Source organism: Phascolarctos cinereus, unplaced genomic scaffold (genome assembly GCF_003287225.1).
Source record: "Phascolarctos cinereus isolate Bilbo 61053 unplaced genomic scaffold, phaCin_HiC Scaffold_9;HRSCAF=440, whole genome shotgun sequence".
NCBI lineage: Eukaryota > Metazoa > Chordata > Mammalia > Diprotodontia > Phascolarctidae > Phascolarctos > Phascolarctos cinereus.
In genome coordinates, this window is record NW_027556402.1 from 176758280 (window position 1) to 176777329 (window position 19050).

Sequence of the window (19050 nt, forward strand, 5' to 3'; positions counted from 1 at the left end):
TTGGGCAGGTTAGAGAGGAAAAAGATGTTTAATAACTTTCATGTAGGGATGGGAAACTGGGGTCCAAGGCTCACACAGTGAGTTTAAAGTAACATAGCTCCTTATTGGTATGCCAACAGAATTTGGACATGGCTTACTTTGTGACACTCATTGATAATAGGAAGGCCACAAAGTCACTGTCATTGATTTCTAAAGCTCCTTGAGGAGCTCCTAGCTCTCCAAGTGTTTGTAATTTTTCATTTTAACACTTTAAAACAAGGTTTAAGTTAATAGCTAAAAGGTGTCCATTTCCCAAATGCCCAAAGAACGCCTACCCTGTGAGAGCAAGCCCAAATGTTATGATGTCATCTAGGAGGGATAAATAACCTTTTCTAAGGTACAAAACACTCTTGGAGATCTAGAGCTTAAAAATGTTCCCAGGATTCATCTTATTATCATTCACTAATGTGGAATCCAAGAAATTTCTTAAGGGTCCTAAATTACTTTTTAAGAACTTAACATGAGATTTATGAGGCATACTGAAATGTTCTTGTTCATCACAAGCTTAACTCACTTTACAGAATGGAAATATTTCTCATAGTATTTTAGCTGTATTTTTTTTCAGGGGGAGGGGAGGGAAGGTGCATCTGATTATGTTTGAAATTCAGTAGAAGTATGGTCTATATAGAGAGATTCTGTGGTGAACCTGGTACAGTGAAGAGTACTTTACAAAATGAATAATCACCTCTTAATTTAGCTATTTGGTAAGGTCAAAGTTTTGCAGATATAGTCTTCTTGAAGTGAGGTCCACTTGCCCCAAGGAGCTTGTGTCTAAGCAAATAATGCTTTGTGAACCATTTAATCAATTTCAAGTTCAACAGTGGCTGCATTTTTTGTTTATTTTGCACATTCAGCAGCAAGGAGGAGAAAAATACAATCTTAAAACTACTCAGACTCCACTTTGGGTTCAAAGTCGGCATTTTTCTTAAACAAAAGAAATCTATAACAATGAGTGAACTCCTGGTGGTATCCCAGAGGAATGCCTTTGTAGTAGCACCACTTAGCATATACCACATCTTCATTTTGATCAATAGAAGAGGTTTTACATTGTACCAAACTCAGAGTCCTTTTTCTCTGTCTGATGTTTCATCTTCACTGGTCCTTAAGGTAAACACTGTTCACATTAATATATTCAAAGGAAATAAACACAGGTCCAAGAAAAATAGCAAACATAAACCTAAAGTAAATATTGCTTTACCTTCATAAACATTTTGGTTCAATAATAAACATCACTCAGCATTGCACCCAAGAGACAAGACTTCAATGACTACAAAGTAAATGAATGAACAAACAAGTAAATGGAGGTACAATAAAGACTTTGTCTGGGGGAATGAGGATTACCCATTGAAACCAACCTGTTCCTCTCTGTCCTAAACAGCATTCCCTAAGAGTATAAGTGAAGTGAGGAACACATATATTTGCTTTTTCTTTTGGAAATCATAGGTCAGACACTAGGATTTGGGGTGGAAGAACCTTTAGAGATAATCGAGTCCAATTGTTACTTTTTAATGAATCTCAGACTCTGTTAGGATTCATAATAGTGGTCCAAGGGGTTCACACTAAAAAATTCTTTACTGATACCTTCGTCAGCAAATAATTGCTTATGAGTAGCATATTAAATTACCCTAGGCATTCACAGCACATTTTGTTGTTGTTATAGAAAGGGACTTACATAATAAACAACATTAGGACCACTGATTTAATCTAAATCCTTTAAATTGTTGTGACCCAAAAAAGTTCCGTGACTTCCTAAGGTCACACAGAATGTATATAATATAGTGAGTGTTTAAACTCAGCTTTTCAAATACAGTGCTCTTTCCACTTTCTAATGCTTGCTTAGCTTGCTTAGTTCTAAATGTGGGTGGGATCAGAGACAGACATATTTGGCTCAGACAGAATTCACCTGAAAATGCCCTGTGGAATAACTTCACATTAGAATTTGTTTATAAAAAGCATGGACTTCATTTTTAACACTGTTTTCCTGTGGTCATTCCCAGGTCTGTGATGCAGTATCATGTTAAGCATGCAATAAAAAGGCACGTTTTCTTCTACCCCTCCTCCCACCATGACAACTTTTAATAACAACTAATTAATTAAGGAGAACCCCACCTAAAAACCTCCAAGTTTCTAAGAATGCCACCAAGCTGTTAATGAAGTAAATATCTGTTTAATTTACAAACATCAGTAGCATTACTGATATTAGTCCAGATAAGACAAAGCACACTGCATTATACATGTACATCTAATTTTCTTGGTTTAAAAAAAATGGAAAGAAACATCTGCATTTTACAGGGTACCCTGGGATTTTAAAGAAAGAAGAGCACAACCCACTATAAATCATTACCAATTCTACGTTGTCATTTAGCAGCAAACATGTTAACATTGGGAACAGGGTAATAAAGTAGTTTTATTATTTGGAAAAAAGTCGCAGTTCTTGACATTACAGTTTTTTAAGGGTAAAGAACTCTGAGGAAATATTAATCTGTAAAAAGGTTTATTTTCTAGAGTGATTTTTCTATATACCATCTTATTTGGGGGATGTATATGTTGAACTGGGAACATTCCCTTCTCTACAGTTGCCATCTAACACAATGAAATTTTCCTCTCATACCTTACAGATTCTTGGGAAGTGTCCTGAATGTTGACAACATTTATAATCAAAGGTCAAATGGTCACTTGTGGTTTTAGGTTCTTTTAGTGATACCAGAGGGCAGATGCTAAGAAAAACAACTAGACCGAAAATATTTACCCCAAGACAACAGGCTATGTTAGTCCTATTGCAATAATAATAATAATAATAACAATAAATCCTGATTTTAATTCTTAAAAAATCCAAAATACAAAAATATCAGGACAAATATAAATTAATATATATTAACCATTGAAAAACAGTAAAAGGGATGGCCTAAAAATGTTAAGTACAAAGTACTTTGATATAATAAATATTTCTCAATGAAACTGAATACTGTATAGGGCTGTTTAAACTCATAGAAACAAAAACAATCACATTACTAATTTATCCATCAATAATCTATTGGTTCTGTGTCCCCTTTAACATTTATTTATATTACAAAAAATTAATACTGGAAAAAGGTAGATGAACACTTTTGTGTGCTTCTTTTGCTAACATGCTTGACGTTAAGAATATATTTTGAGAATATTTTAAGAGATCTCATTCCTCTTATGTTTTAAACCAAATCCTTTTTTCCATTACCGGAACCCATCTCTTCAGGATATTTTCCAATTATGCCTAAAACACTCTTCTTATCCATATACTCTGGATTCCCATTAACCCAACTTATATCCTCATTTACATGTGTGTGCATGTATTTGGGGTGTGTGTGTGTGTGTGTGTGTGTGTGTGTGTGCGCATGTGCGGGCACGCTTGGTATGCTCTAATGGAACAGTGATATGTACTGATATGAATGAGTGCACATATAATAGGCCTTCTGTTCAGGTCAATCTTTCATCAAAATGCTCTGTAGGCTGAATGTCCCTTGGGTATTGCGTCCATTTGTCTTCAGCATGTTATAAAGAAGAATCTGCGTTAAAAGCAGTTACGCTTCTTTCCTTCACTGCTGTAATGCTCTTTGTATTGTCTTTCTTCAAGCTCCTCTGGCCTAGGAGAAGTCTTAGTTCAAGCACTTCAATCTTTTGCAAATGCAGAAAAAAAGTCTTTATTCTCATAATAAAAATAAGTCTGTTCTGTATTTTACAATATATTTCAAATATTTCCACTATGAAGCATTAATTAGTCCGACATGGTCAATAAGTATACATTTTCAAAGACAAAGGTGCTGGGGACATGTTTAGGAGGGGCACCTCGTACAGCCACATTTCACCACTTTCTCAACCTCGTCCACAAAGGACGACCCATCAGTGCATTCAAAAGAATATTTCCGTCTCTTGCTCCTCAGAGGTCCACAGCACTGGCCATTTGAGCAGCTGCCTTTACATTCTAGTCGGGATACCTTTTTAGTTGTCTGGCAGGCAGCATAGCCCTGCTGCTTTTGATAGTAATCTCGGATGCGTTCCCCTCGACAAGAAACTTCTAGGAAAGAACAAAAAACAGCAGTAGGTCATGTGCTCTGTAAGAAGAGGATCCCAAATTCAATTTAGGGGATGTCATTTAAAAAATGTGATCGCTTTTTTTAGTGCTAGATTCCAGTAGGTATGTCTTATTGGCTGGTGCCACAGCCCTGCACTGTTTAAAAAAAAAACACCCCCAAGAATAAACAAGAAAAATTCTTGTGTTCTCTTATTTTCAGCAAAACAAATGTTATGTATACTGACTATAAATACAATATTATTGCAGCGACAAGAAAATTGGATTCTTAAATCTTTTCCTTTATTACAAAAATACACATCTTTAGTTTTTTACATGGCTAACAGCTGGTTTTGTTTACCAGAGGGAACTGTTTCAGAGAGCATACAATTTAATTTATTAGACCTGGAGTTTAATATTATTCAATCTGTTACTTAATATAAGTTACATTCCACTAACTTCATAAATTACCCAAGTATAAACCAGCTCAAAAGGAGACATCTGCTAAAAGCTTCCATGGGCACGTTCCTCAAATCTGGTCACACTGATACACAAAACAAAATAAATAAATGCCAGCTGCCGTGGAAAAGGAGGACAAAGTTTGATAGACAAAGGGAATGGGAGAAAGGTGAGTCTAAAAAGAGTCAGTCCATTTTCATCCATCTTACCTGCATAATTTGCTGTGATAAATCAGTTGGACCTGAGAGGTCAAAAGCAGAGTCTGTGACAAAACTAGAATCTGGGGTATAAGATCTGGCTTCTCAGTTGGAGAAAGTAGAGAAATAATACATACTGAAAGGTACAGAACGTAAAAGGGAAAGCTGAGCAGAGCAAAAAATAAATGCTTCTGAGTAAAGGAAAAAAAGTTTTTATAGCAGAACAAATGATAGGCAAATAATTCCATATCTCTAATGTTGGTACAGAAGCTTGAAGGGTTGCTCACCCAGGGCCTTTACTAAGTCATTTGAAAGGAAAAAATAAATTAGTAAACGTCTTTGTTGGTAGTGAAAAATTGGTGTCCTAGTTCTTTTTTTCTTGCATTTTGAAAAAAAACAACAGCCTTATTTCTGAAGCCTTTCATACCCTCCATCACAGCTCTGAGTGATATGAACAAAGCAACTTTACTTACCTCTGTCACAGCTTTCCCCAGTGTATCCACTATTGCATTCACAATAGGCCTGTCTGAGCCCCGAAAGTCGGCATTTTCCATGTTTACATCTAATGGACTGGCAGGGGTTAAACAGCTCTTCTTCCTCATCACATAAGACACCTCCGTGCCCTTCCAGACACTTGCAACTATAGGAAAATGCATTGATTGGCAAGCAGGTTCCATGCATGCATCTAGAGGGGAAGAAAAAGAAACCCAAGAGAATGGAAATTCATTAAACAGGATGCATAGTGGGGAGGGATATTCATTTAGATGAATGAATGGATATAAGAGATATAATGGCAATGCCTTGAGAGTTCCCTGTTTATAAACCTCTTCCTCCTATAGTTCTCCCCTCCCCCTAACATTCAATACAAGTTACCATTTGGACGTACTTATTTCCAAGACAGGGATCATTGGTCCGCTGGTCGCACAGTGGCCCCATCCATCCTTCTTCGCAATCACAGGTGAAACCTGACTGGCTCGATGCCTGGCACGTTCCATGGGCACACACCTTTTTATGGCATGGCTCACAACCAGGCAGAATGCCTGTCTGCATGGGCACCTTCCTGAAGTCTTGAAGTTCACTATTGATGTACAGGTGGCGAATGCACCCATGGAAACTGGTGCCATTCTGTCCTGGGGCTTGGCGCAGAGCTGCAACATTGTTCTTTCCAGGCATTCCTTGGGGAAGAATACACCATCGTTAGAGGGCAGTTCTCTTTTCTGGCCTCTAGCCACGCTAAGATCTTATGAATGAATGTCGCGCCAACTTGTACTATACTACCCATGGAGAAGTGGCTATTGAGCTGATCATTTGGGCCCATTTTAGGCTCTGATCTGTCAGAGGCAATACTGGTTGGGATGTGGTCAGGGCTCAGTGGAATGGTTAACTTTGGAAAGAAAGAACTAACCACTGGGGAAGGGTGTGTGATTCATTCATCTACTTTTCAGTCACTAATTGAAAGGGAGTCTTCCAACTCCAAGACATTAATAACTAAAAATGGGATGGCTTGGCAAACAATTTACAACCACAGAAGGAAATATAATGAATGTGTGTGTGTTTGTGTATACATACCACAAGTGACAGTCATCTGGTAATTCCTATATTGGCAGAATGGAACAATTTTTCCAAAGGTCTAAGCCAGGCCTCGGGGAAAAAAAAAATCCCTGGATGGGTTGCTGATGCAGCAGTCAACCAGTTCACCTCAGGGTCAAGAGAAAGTCTGGATGCATCTGTGGAAGCAGATTCCCTTCTCTTCCCTTTTGTACACATCCTTCTCTACCCAAGGAAGGACTACATGTTTAGGGTACCTCATATTCTGATCCTGGTAGTGCAAATTGCCAGTACAGACCAACAGAGTAGGTTTTGAGGCTTTGAATTCTGGCAGATCTCACTTCCTCCCAATAAAGCTGAGGGATGCAGCTTTTCTCAGTAGTACAGCCCTAATTTTGAGGTCCTCTCTGGCCCATAAAACTCCATTATCAGTCTATTAAACTGTGTATGATCATTCATCTAGCAATACTGCTCCAAGGGCTATTCCCTGAGGAAAGAAGAAAAGGACTTGGATGCACGAAAGCATTTATAGCGGCTCTTTTTGTGGTGGCAAAGAATTGGAAACTGAGGGGATGCCCATCAATTGGGGAATGGCTGAACAAGTTGTGGTATATGGATGTGATGGTATACTGTTATTCTATAAGAACTGATGAAGGAGATGGCTTCACAAAAGTCTGAGACTTATATGAACTGAGGCAAATCGAAGTGAGCAGAACCAGGTGAACAATCTACAAAGTAACAGTAATATTGTAAAGATAATCAACTGTGAAATATTTAGTAACTGATCAACACAACAGCAACCACATTTCCTAAGGCCTCATGATGAAATATGCTATTATCCACCTTCAGATTGAGAACTCATGGACTCATAGTGCAGATTGAAGCATATTTTCAAAAAAAAATTAGAACAGGCTATTGTGGAATATGTTTTACATAACTATACGTATTTGCAATAGATTTCATTTTTCTTGCATCCTCATTGGGTGGGGTAGGGGGTAGAGGGAGGGAGAAATTAGGAACTAACAAAAGAATAAAAATGTCTCTGTTCTTTAAAAAGAATAATAACTCATTTATTTACAAACAATTTTTAAAAATATCAAAAGCTATTTAGTCATCATTATTTCAAAGTGAATTTTCTATTCAAGGTTTTACCTCCCTGTGCTGCTGTTTGCCCTGTGTCCTCTTCATTCTCCCCTCCCATAGCAGTTCAAAAGACTTGACAAAATAGTTTTTTAATCAAAACTTAACAAAATCAAGATCAAGGGAAAGTACATAATAATCACCTCACAGTTAAGTGATGCAAAGCACTTTTTTATGGCAACCCTGATGAGAAGGGAATGCAGGTACAATTAGCCTCATTTTGCAAATGAGGAAACTGAGGGTCAGAGTGGATAGTTGACTTTCTTCTAGGGCATATGACTAAGGAGGGACTGGAATTGGAAACTAGATTTATTGACACCAGGCACAGAGGTCCTTATATTATGCCATGCTGTAAGTGAATCAATAGGGCTCTGCTTCATCCCCTGTGCCGAGCCCATAAAGAAAGCTTGGTGAGACTCCTATTTGGTGTGAGATCTGCTATAAGGGTTAAAGTTTTTAAAGACAAATTTCCTTTTGAAATTTATTCTGACAAAATATGAATGTTCTTTGTAAGGCCTTTCAACTAGGGCCACAGAACCTACAGGTTGCTTTCACTCCTCTGTTGTCATTGGACTAGCTTATACAGTATAACCAGATTGCTCAGTTGTTTCTGCTGGTAAAAAATTACCTTTTTTTTTTCTCTCCTAACATTCAGCAACAGCTTTGGCCATGTCTGTCTAGGCCATAGACATGAACTAGGGGTGAGGGAAAGCAAGGCTGACAGAATGACTCTTCTCTTATTATTGGTAGACTCTACTTACTGTTGCTCAAGGTCACAAAGCTGAAAGTATCTAAGGCAACATTTGAACCAAGGTCCAAGAGAGAGTCCAAGACTCTATCTACTGAACCATCAAGCTGCCTAGGATCAAGAGAGAATAGATTGCATTTGTGAAAGTACACAGTGCTTTTAATGATCCTAAATCTTTACCTGAAACAAAACTCCACTTTAGGACACCTGATCTTTTGGTGGTGACATGTGGCTAACTTATGCAATGCCACAATTTCTAAAGAACCAAAATTGAGGGTTACTCAAAGGACAACGGGAGGCAGCTAGGTGGCTCACTGGACAGAATTCTGGGACTGGTATCAGGAAGGCTCTTCTTCCTGACTTCAAATCTGGCCTCAGACACTTAACTAGCTGTGTGACTCTGGGCAAGTCCCTTTGCCCTATTTGCCTCAGTTTCTTCATCTATAAAATGAGCTAGAGAAAGAAATGGAGAACTGCTCCACTATTACTGCCAAGAAAACCCCAAATGGAGTCACAAAGAGTTCAACATGATGGAAAAACAGCAAAGCACAATGTAGAAATGTATTTTGGGGAGTAAGTGGGCTACAGGATATTACTAGTGATGACTTATAGAAAGTGGGATAAAATGTATTATATAAGACATCAATGACTGGAAATGGAAATGCCATTCATGTAGTAAGAGAGAAGGATAAAAGATGGTAGTCCATGTGCTTCACTGGAACAATACAATGTTTAAAAACCTAAAGGAAGGCCTGCAGAACATTAGGTGGATCCTTGTGGAAGATTTGTGGCAGGATTTGTTGAAAAGTTATATTGGTTGATAAGGCATGAATGGGCTGTCATCCATACTGTTGGAAGGTGTATTCGTATGGATGATGTCACAGAGTCTACTCTTGGGCAAGTCATTCAATTTTTAGGGTGCTTATGAGTGATATTAGAAATTCACTTTATAGTAATACTTTGGTTTTCATGCGAGTAGCCACCACATTCCTTTGTTAGCACATTGATTCTGTACTCTTACTACATGCCTTCCCTTACCTACAACACCTTTTGATGGTTACTGTCTCCATTTCTGGATCAGGAACTAGTGAGGGCAGATGAACAGCTGGTGTAACAATAGCAGGTAAGTAAAGAGTTCCAATACAGTTCAGTAGTTGTATGCTTATAACCTAGCAATTTTTGCCCCAACTGTAATAGAAGTAGGTGCATGTGTGCTCAAATAAGAGGTATATTTTTTAAATAAAACAAATCTACTACCAATTTATGATATGGAATATTTCTTGGACAAGCAATGCAGATAGACAATGGGATGGGCACAAAATGGACTGAAGGGCAGCAAGCTGGATAACATCTGGAAAACGGCCCAACTGCTCCCTAATACAAAAGCTTCTATTTTTAATGCTAGTATTCTCCCAGTAATGGAACATATCTATTTCAGAGATATGAAAATCAAAAAATCAACGCAAGGCAATGGAAAAATGTATGCAAAAGCAAGGTGATACTAAGTAGGTTGCAGCATACTGCAGCATACCTACTATCAAAAGCTAACATTTATATAGAATTTTATATATATTATCTCATGTGAAGATCACCAAAAAACCCCCTATGGAATAGATGCTATTATTTTCGTGCCCAATTTGCAGATGAGGAAGCTGAGACTCAGAAAGTTTAGATAACTTGCCTAGGGTCACATGGCTTGGAGTGTCTGAATAGGATTTGAACTTTTTGAGTTCTGAGTCCAGTGCTTAATCGACTACACCACCTTAGCTTCCTCTACTGATGACTAGAATGTGACCAAGGATGACTTGGCTGTGGGAAGAGATATAAAGGACATCACAAATGGCATACTAGACTAGAACAGGAGGTTGTCTGGTTTTGCAGTGAAAGTAAAGGAAAGCAGATGAAAAGCCCACATGTGACACTATTGCTAATATCTCCTGCACAAGTGCTACAGATAGATAATGACCTGGGTCTAAAGCTGAATAGTAGGAAGAGGCGATTGGGCTGGATTGAATTAAGGAAATCATGCAGCACAGAAGATATCAATAAACTCCCTGCTGAAACATTAAATAAGACAGAGAATGAACTCCAATGCGTTGAGTAAATACTTTACAAGAGATTTATGGAAAGACATGGACAAAATTCAGAATTTCAGAGTTTCAAGGGACCTCAGCAATACTCTTGAGAAATCCTCATGCAGCCTTTGCTTGAAGCTCTTTTATGGAGGAGTGGGGTCTCACAGGATGAGAAAGTATGATTTGCAATCTCCACTCGAGGAGAATATACTCACATTTATTAGCTTATGGGCACCTTGGAGTAATGAAACAATCTCCAAAATAAGATTCTTTTCCTGAGGTTTGGGGCTGAGGCATCACCCTGATATTTACATGCCTTTTGAGTTTTTTTTTTTTTTGGCAGTGTAAGAGGTATGATCATAAAGAAATAAAACTCAGTACCCAAGTCACACATGAGAACCTGCCCAATTGCTATCTATTTACTCTTTGTATAATTATTTTATATGCATTTGTTTGTATCCATTGTTACAAGACACAATGGGCTAGTTTTTCAAAAAAGCATATAACCAACCATTTCCAAAAGGATCAGTATAACTCATATTTTAGAAATAATCAGAGTTTCATAGAATTTAGAAAGAGACTATGGATGTGTATTGATTGCGGTAAAGAGAGAAGTTTTTATTGGTACTTGAAACAAGAGCTCCTGTCTGCTTTTTCTTCCAAATACTCTGAAATGTCTTTTGACCTCATCATTCAGCTGAGACTTCACTCCAAAGTTATTGATATCTTAATTGCTGAACCTTGTATCCCTTTTTAACTTCTTCCTTCTTGAACTTTTCGCAACCTTTGATAGAGTTTAACACTACTCTTTCCTCTGGGTTTTCATTACCCTGTTCTTCTGCCTGGTTCACCTTAATAGTTGGAGCTCCCCTTCTCAATTCCTTTGTTACATCTTCCTCCAGATCATGTCCACTAACTATTGCTATCTTCTGAGGCTCTGTCTTGGATCCTTTTGTCTTCTTTTTCTATTCCACCTTGCTTGGATCTCCTCAACTCCCATGGCACCAATTACTATGCTTGTGAAGATGATTTCTGGATCTATTTATGTGTAGCTCTTACCTTGATCCTGATGTCCAGCCTTACATTACCAATCACCTCTTGGACATATTGAACCCGATGTCCCTCAGGCATCTCAAACTCAGCATATCCAAAGTAGAACTTATTATCTCTTCTCCTGAATTCTCTATTACTGTTGTTGTTCCCAGTAATCCAGCTCACAATCTTAGTGTTTTCCTTAACTCCTCTCTTGCAAGCACCCTATATATCAAATTTTGTCAAATCTTCTTGTTTCTCTTTTCACAGTATGTCTCCTATGTGCTCCCTTTTTTCAACTCACAAAGCTGGTCCCCCTGGCTCAAGCCGTCATCATCTTACTCCTAGACTACCGCATATTTTCCCCACTCCTGTCTAACCCTCCCTAAGCTACTAAAGCATTTTTCAAAAGCAGGTCTGACCATGTCACCTACCCTAATTAATAAACTCCAATATTTCCCTACCACTTCCAGAGTAAAGTGTAAAATGATTTGTTTGGCTTTTAAAACCCTGAACAATTTCACCCCCTTGTAGCTTTCTAGTCTTCTTATAACCATACTTCTCCGTACATACTCTATGATCCAGTGACACTGGCCTCCTTGCTGCTCCTTACCTGTGGCACTCTTTTTCCTCCTACCATACATTTTCCTTAGCTGTCCACCGTGTTTAAACTGTTCTCTTGCTTAATTTCTGCCTCCTGACTTCCCTGGATTCCCTCAAGACACAGCTCCCAGTCTACTCCTGCAAAAGGCCTTTCCCACTCCACCCTCACCAACCCTCTACTAGGGTCTTTCTTCCAAGTTTACCTTTAATCTATGCTGCATATTGTATGTAAAATTTTTAACATGTTTTCCTCAATGGAAGGTAAGCTCAATTAGGTCAGGGAGTATATTTTGCCTTTCTTTCTTTAGCATTTAGTACATGCTTGTTAACTAACTGCCCTTAGTAGGCACCATAGTTTCCTTGAAAAGTCATATTTGGCAGCAGTTCCAATGCCAAAATTCACTACTTTTTAAAAATCAATTAGAAAGCATTTATTAAGCACCTACAATATTCTAGACACTATATTAGGCACATCAGAGATGGTCTGATTATGACTTCTAACAGTGAAGTGGCTTTCCTTTCACCACTGAGCGCTGGGAACATAATGGATTTGTGAAGTACTTTTAACAATTAGTCAATGTATGTTAAAAGGATAAGCAAATGTTGAGGTTGTCAGTACTATCAAAACCAAGTGAAAATGCTATATTTATAATAATGTGCTTTTATCTTCATATGCAGATTAGATGTATTGCATCTCTCAAGGATAAAAATCATCTCATCTCTATAAGAGAAATTCTTCATTTATGATTTGGTTCAGAGTAGTAATATTTGAAAATTCTAATTATGGATCACAGGGAGAAAAGATGCCCAATATAAACATACTGAAAGTTAGAAGAGACCTATTTCACACTAAGGAGAATTAATAACCAAATTTTAGACTTAAAAGATCACCTCATCCAATTCCCTTATTTTATAGCTTAGGAAACTAGAATTTAGGAGAGTTCGTGCTCACACAACTTGTCAGTTGAGGGGCCTAGACTAAAATCCTTCTCTCAGCTCCCAGAGCAGTACTCCTCTTTCTATTACTTATCTTTCTAGCTGGCTTATCTTTCTCTTAAGTCATCAGTCAGTACCAATCTACAACTCTGTAATAGCTGGGGAATCACATCTTTGTAATAATCTTGCTTAACCTTCTTGTAATAGGAGTGGCTCATATCAGGAAATACTTGGATTTAAACAATTCCTTACCTCCTACATAAAGTGGGGAGTCAAAATTCAGAGTGGATTGCTTTGATAAGTTGGTAATGGTTTTGGGGCTTCCACCATCAACGGATAGTGACAGACTCTGACCCACTGCAATCAGTTCCACTATGTGAAAGTTTCCATCATTAATTGTCTCCACGCTGCAATAGAAAAAAAAAATAGCATTTGTTTTAGGTAGTTGATTTTGGTTCTGAACTTCTTTGATTATTCTTGTTTTTAAAATTTAAAAGGAGGCTATACTTAGAACTCCAATAAACATTCTATTTTTAAGTCAAAAGCAACTAATTAATAAAAAGACATCTCAGATATATAATAAATCAGCATTCTAGTTATCAACATAGATAGGTTCATGTGTTTGCTTCTCATTGGAGAAGAGTAGAAATGAATAAGTTTTATCATAGTTCAGTCAGATTTTCTTAATACCTATATAGCAAAGAAAGAATAAATTATGTGTTTGCTTTTAAAGATTGCTGGAATCTCATTTAGTAAATTAATGTTTCATTGTATTGAATAGTATTCTAGATCTAAGGTATCTAAATAGTGCCTAATATAAAAATGGAGGAATTTATGTTTGATAAATGTCCACTTTCTTTCAACTTCTGCAAATGAATCTCTGAACCATCATTTCTCAAATTTTTTCCACTGAGAATTCTTTCACAGGACTGTTACTTAAGACTTTTGTTTTCGGAGTCTTTTCCAAAGGATGGTGATGATGATGAAAATAGCTGGTCCTTTAAATTTTACAAAGTGCTTTCCTCACAACAATTCAATGAGGTAAGAAGTATAAATAAATGACTGCAAAGGGAACACTACTCAATGGAGAAATGAAAATAAACATAGGCTAAAATATCTAAATATAAAACATTCTCCTTGTAATATTGTTACCCACTGTAATGATCATTATTTATGATTCTGCTTCAGAAAAGCAGTGAGATATGGGATGGCAAGTTTCTTTTTTTGTTCTATTAAAAGTTCAAGTGGTGAAGTTATTCAAGAATACATTAATCTTTCATAATAGAAAATGAAAATATACAAAGAACATGGAGTAATGAGATTTTGCGATAAAGAAAACAAATAATTTCTCTTTGTGTAACAGGAATGTAATTAAATGTTAAAAGGCAGTGTGGTATAGTGGAAAGAACCATTATTTTGGAATCACAGGACCTGAATTCAAATTCTTTTTATTGTTATTATTTTTTAAAATTTTTAGGCAATTGGGGTTAAGTGACTTATACAGGGTCACACAGTAAGTGTCAAGTATTTGGTCTGAGGCCTGATTTTAACTCAGGTCCTCCTGACTTCAGGGCCGGTGCTCTATCCACTGCACCACCTAGCTGCCCCTTGAATTCAAATTCTACTTCATTCACTATTACCTAGGTGACCTGGGAAAAGTTACTTAACTTCTATGGCCCTTAGTTTCTCATCTATAAAATGAGGGGGTTCAACTAAATAGCCTCCTAGCTTTCTTCTAGTTCTAAATCCTATGTTTTAATAATAATAGAATAAGCATTTAGAAGAAATGTATGAGGGAAAAAAGCTACAAGAAGAAAAGACCAACTCCTTTGGGTAATGTCTGGAAGGAGTTCACTCTCATGCATCTCCATTCATTTAATTGCCATCAAAACAGCCCTTAGCCTAAAAGAGAAGACTGACAAGCGTGCAGAATATTTACAACTTTTAGTGAAATAATAGTTTGTACACCATCTATATTTGTGTTATTATTATTTTTTAAATATTACCTCTTTTTTTACAAACAACCTTTATTTCTGAAGCTTATAACTTGTGAATGCACGACTGAAATTTATCTTGTTATTGACTCAAAAATTAGAAAATGTGAGACACAAAATAAGACATGTGTTTCTGAAAATAAATTGCCTCAGTAAGGTTTTTAGGATCTCCCGAAGACTGATTTCTCATTTGGTGAATGGCTATTGTGGAAATAAAAAAAAATTAATCCTTGAAGTTTAGAGAAACAAAGACAAACAGTACTGCAATTTCAACAGGATACTTAATCTTTGGTATCACCAGCTGTTTATGAAACTTAGCTGTTTTCTAATTGGGGAGCAAGCAGTGTGTGATTTGAGAAGCATGTGTACTCATCTGTAAACCCCTTCACACTCAAGAAGACAGCTAGGTTAGTTAGTTAGGCAGATGAACTTCTCTTCTCGCAAAGATTCCTTTATGCTCTTTCTCGTTTGTTTGGTGACAATTAAAAAAAATCACTGGAATTACTCTTGGGTGTTTTACTCTTACAAATGTAATTACTGCAATGCTTAACACTATTTAAAACACAGTAGGGGAAAATATAATGGACAGGGATAGGGACTGTCTTCTAAATTAAATTGTAATGCTAGTCATTAGTGGCCTCAAATACTTTGCCTTTTCTAAGCAATAGTGAACAGCCAAATATTATTATGAAGTTTTTACTGGGAGGTGATTAAACATTTTTAATCTTTGATATTTTAAATTAATTATAATTAGTTATAATTAACAATTTATTTTTGTTATTAAATACTATTCTTTGGATTTTTTTATTATTATAATTAAAATTCTATAGTACGTTTAAGATAACAAAAGGCTTTTCTTTCAAAAGTCCTGTGAGGTAAGCAATGTATTTATCATCATCTCTTTATAGATAAGGAAAGTAAGGCTTAGAGGGAAAAAGAAATCTGCCTCATCAATAAAAAATAATTTATTAAGCACTTTATTTATGCCTGACATTGTGCCTGTGGTACAAGGAATAGTTCATGCCCTCAAGGAGCTTACACTCCAATGGAGGAGACACCATGTACATAACTAAGTTCATACAAAATATATGCAGAGTAGAAGCAAGGTAATCTCTAGTAGCTGAGGGGACTGAGAAAAGCTTCCTGCAAAAGTGATTTGAGCAGAGATGTGGAGGGAAACAGAGTTAGAGGTAAGGAGGGACAGCATTACAGAAACGAGAGACAGCCTGTGCAAGGTGAGATGAGAGCTGGTCCTGTATAAATATTGCAAACAGGCCAGTGTAGCTGGATCATCAAGTGGGTGAAGGCAAGTGAAGTTCAAGAAGACTAGAAAGGTCACCTAGCTGTTCAGTGTCAGAACCAGGCTCTGAATCCATGCAACTTGACATCTGTCAAGTGTAGCACTCTGTCCACTATGAACCATACACAAATAACTCAGCTGATCCAGTAGAAGGCAGACAGACGCTGGCACCAACTGAAAGGTTATATTTTAAGTATCATGTAATATCATAGAAAGTTAGAGCTGGAAGAAAAAAATGTAGGCTCAGCACAGCTGATTGTTTCTTCCCTATCAATATTCTTCAATGATAACTAGAGATGAGTTTTGAGTGATGCACAGGTGGGCAGCCTCAAGAACCTCTTGCCCTTTCAAAGATCAAATGGGACCCACTGCCTTCAAAGGAATGGTGACATCCAGCCTTCACTGTTGTAATGGTCACACCCAGCTTCATAACCAGTTTCACAGACACAATCTGTGAGCTAAACTTAACCATTAAGTGATAGGCCAGGGTCACTGATGTTGAGGTTCCTTTTTAGTACCACCAAAATTATTCTCAATACAACACTTTACCTCTTATAGGTTACATATATACATAGATGACAGTAAATAACTGGACAGTAGCTGTGTAGGCCTATGGAGTTGAAGTGACTAGCCTAAGTCACATAGGTCTTAACTAGTACACTTGAGAATGAAACTCAGGTCTCTTGACTCCAAATATTCTAGTCTTTCTACTGTAAGACAAAATTACAAAGTATCTATTGGATGAGTGAATGAATGACAAGTTGAATAATGTTGATTATAAATAGTATCAAAAAGGCAACTTAGCCTGCAGCCCTTCTTGAGCAAGATCATTGGGCCAACTATGAGTCTAAGCCAATATATCGATGAGAATGAGGCTCCAAAATCTATAGCTACAAATCAAAGGAAAATCATAGTGTATGGAAAGGGTTATAGTTAATGTATTGTGTTATTATGATGAGAATGCATTAATGCATTTGATACCACAGAGGAATCAATTGCTCATAATTTTATAATTTCTGATGTGACATGACTATGTGGGATATGTATGGAAAAATATAGACATAATCCATAAACATCCATATATAGGTAATGGAAGGAATAGCCAATAAAGGCTCATTGAAATATGAGTGATGGGGTCTTCCTTGGCTCAGCCCATGAGTAATGTTGGTGAGTATTCTTCCAGAACTGCATGATGATGAATATTGGAGTGGCCCATTTTCTGATTCAGTGCATGTACAGATATTCACTAATAGTTTCCTGATGGTTTACTATGCTGTGATTAATTTTGATTAGCTGCTGAACCAAAACTGAGGATACATACAGAAGGAACAAACAGATGAAAACTTTCTCTCTCTTTTTTCAAGTGAGAGAGAAGAAATTCTGTAAACCTCCAGGTAAGGGAGCCTTTTCCATACCTGATCACCTGTGAATGAATGTCACTTTTTGTTTCTTTCATTTTTGTTACATTTCTTCATTTCTGTCTTAGGTGAATGAGTATTAGAGATAGAATGGATCAGCCATTGTGAGTTTCAAAAGGTCCAATGACAAGAGTCATAGCAGCATCTAATAGCAGCTAAAGTAGCTGAATCCTGGGCAGAACCCAACGCTAAGGAATGACTTGCTTGATTCAGCCCAGCGGTGCGTTGACCAGACTACCAAGACACCTTGTTCTGAAAGCAAGGAAGTGATTCATTTATTGGCTCTATTGCACCTAAAAGAGAACTTGATGGGAAGAATATTTTTTGCAACCACTTTTAAGTCAGAGAGCCCACTCTACCTGGGGAGTAAGGTGGTAGATATGGTCATGCTTTCATTTGCGAGGTTTTTGTATGTTAAGTCTTGTGATATCTTCTCAGTAAATATCCCTTTGTTAAAGCTAATTAATTGAGGTTAAATGATATTGAGGAGGTATCAACTGGTTATCAACAATATTGAAGACAATTTGTCAAACTGGTTTTGGGGAGACATTAATTAGTGATTTATATTGCAAGGGTAGCTAGGTGGTACAGTGGATAGAGTGCCAGGGCTGAAGTCAGGAGGACTCATCTTTGTTCAAATCTGGCTTCAGACTCTTACTAGCTGTGTGAACCTGGGCAAGTCACTTAACTATATTTGCCTCAATTTCCTCATCTGTAAAATGATCTGGGTAAAGAAATGGCAAACCACTCCAGTATCTTTGCCAAGAAAACCCAAAATTGTGTCCCAAAGAATAATACATGACTGAAATGACGGAAAAACAAGCAACAATTAGAGAGGCTTCTGATACAGCATTAGAAAACTTCACAATACCCACAGGGTTGCCCCTAGACTCCTGAGTGAGGGAAGAAGTAGTCTTGCTCTATAGATTTACTTGCTAGTTTATATGTGGGAGAGTTACTCTGGAGCCTATCTGTGCCACACAAAGTTAGCTCCTGCACTTAATGGTGCTGATTACATGGTTGGGACTCAATAAACATTCATGAGTTAAGTGATTTAATGTCTGTGTTTATACATTATTGAGTGTAAAACAATGACTATGAAGAATGGTCAACCCTTGGAGCAAAATTTAATACTGAAAAGGTCCTGGAATACTATGCTGTGCATTCCAAAAAAGGATATTATAAAACTGGCCATGGAAAACTACCATGACACCTTATAGCTCTTTGTAATAGGCTACCATAGCAAATACTAGGGAGATAGTAGAGGGTGATGGAAATAATATTGGTTAAAGAGCCTGGAGACATGTAATTTTAGCTCTGCCATTAGCTTCAGAAGCTGGAGAACATTTCCTATTACCTCTATTTTCTATCTGTAAAATGAGGATGACACCTGACCTCCCTCAAAGAGTTCTTGTGAGAATCAAATAAGACAATGTATACAAAAGCACTTTGAAAAGTAACAGTTGCTATATATAATTCAAGCTATTATAAAAACTACTAAAACTATTCAGTATTC

General features: G+C 37.1%; 1 protein-coding gene across 2 annotated transcripts in view; it reads right to left on the minus strand.

The window, feature by feature from the left end:
* Window positions 1–852: 852 nt before the first annotated feature.
* The window catches only part of SLIT2 (slit guidance ligand 2), a 395951-nt gene continuing 377753 nt past the window's right edge, over window positions 853–19050 (minus strand). For both annotated transcript variants that reach the window (XM_020992637.2, XM_020992619.2), the window contains 4 exons: window positions 13075–13229; window positions 5627–5915; window positions 5214–5425; window positions 853–4090 (listed from right to left, as the gene is read on the minus strand). In XM_020992637.2, coding sequence (XP_020848296.1) covers window positions 3849–4090; window positions 5214–5425; window positions 5627–5915; window positions 13075–13229 — 898 coding nt within the window. In that variant the 3' untranslated portion in view covers window positions 853–3848. The remainder of the gene's footprint in view (window positions 4091–5213; window positions 5426–5626; window positions 5916–13074; window positions 13230–19050) is intronic.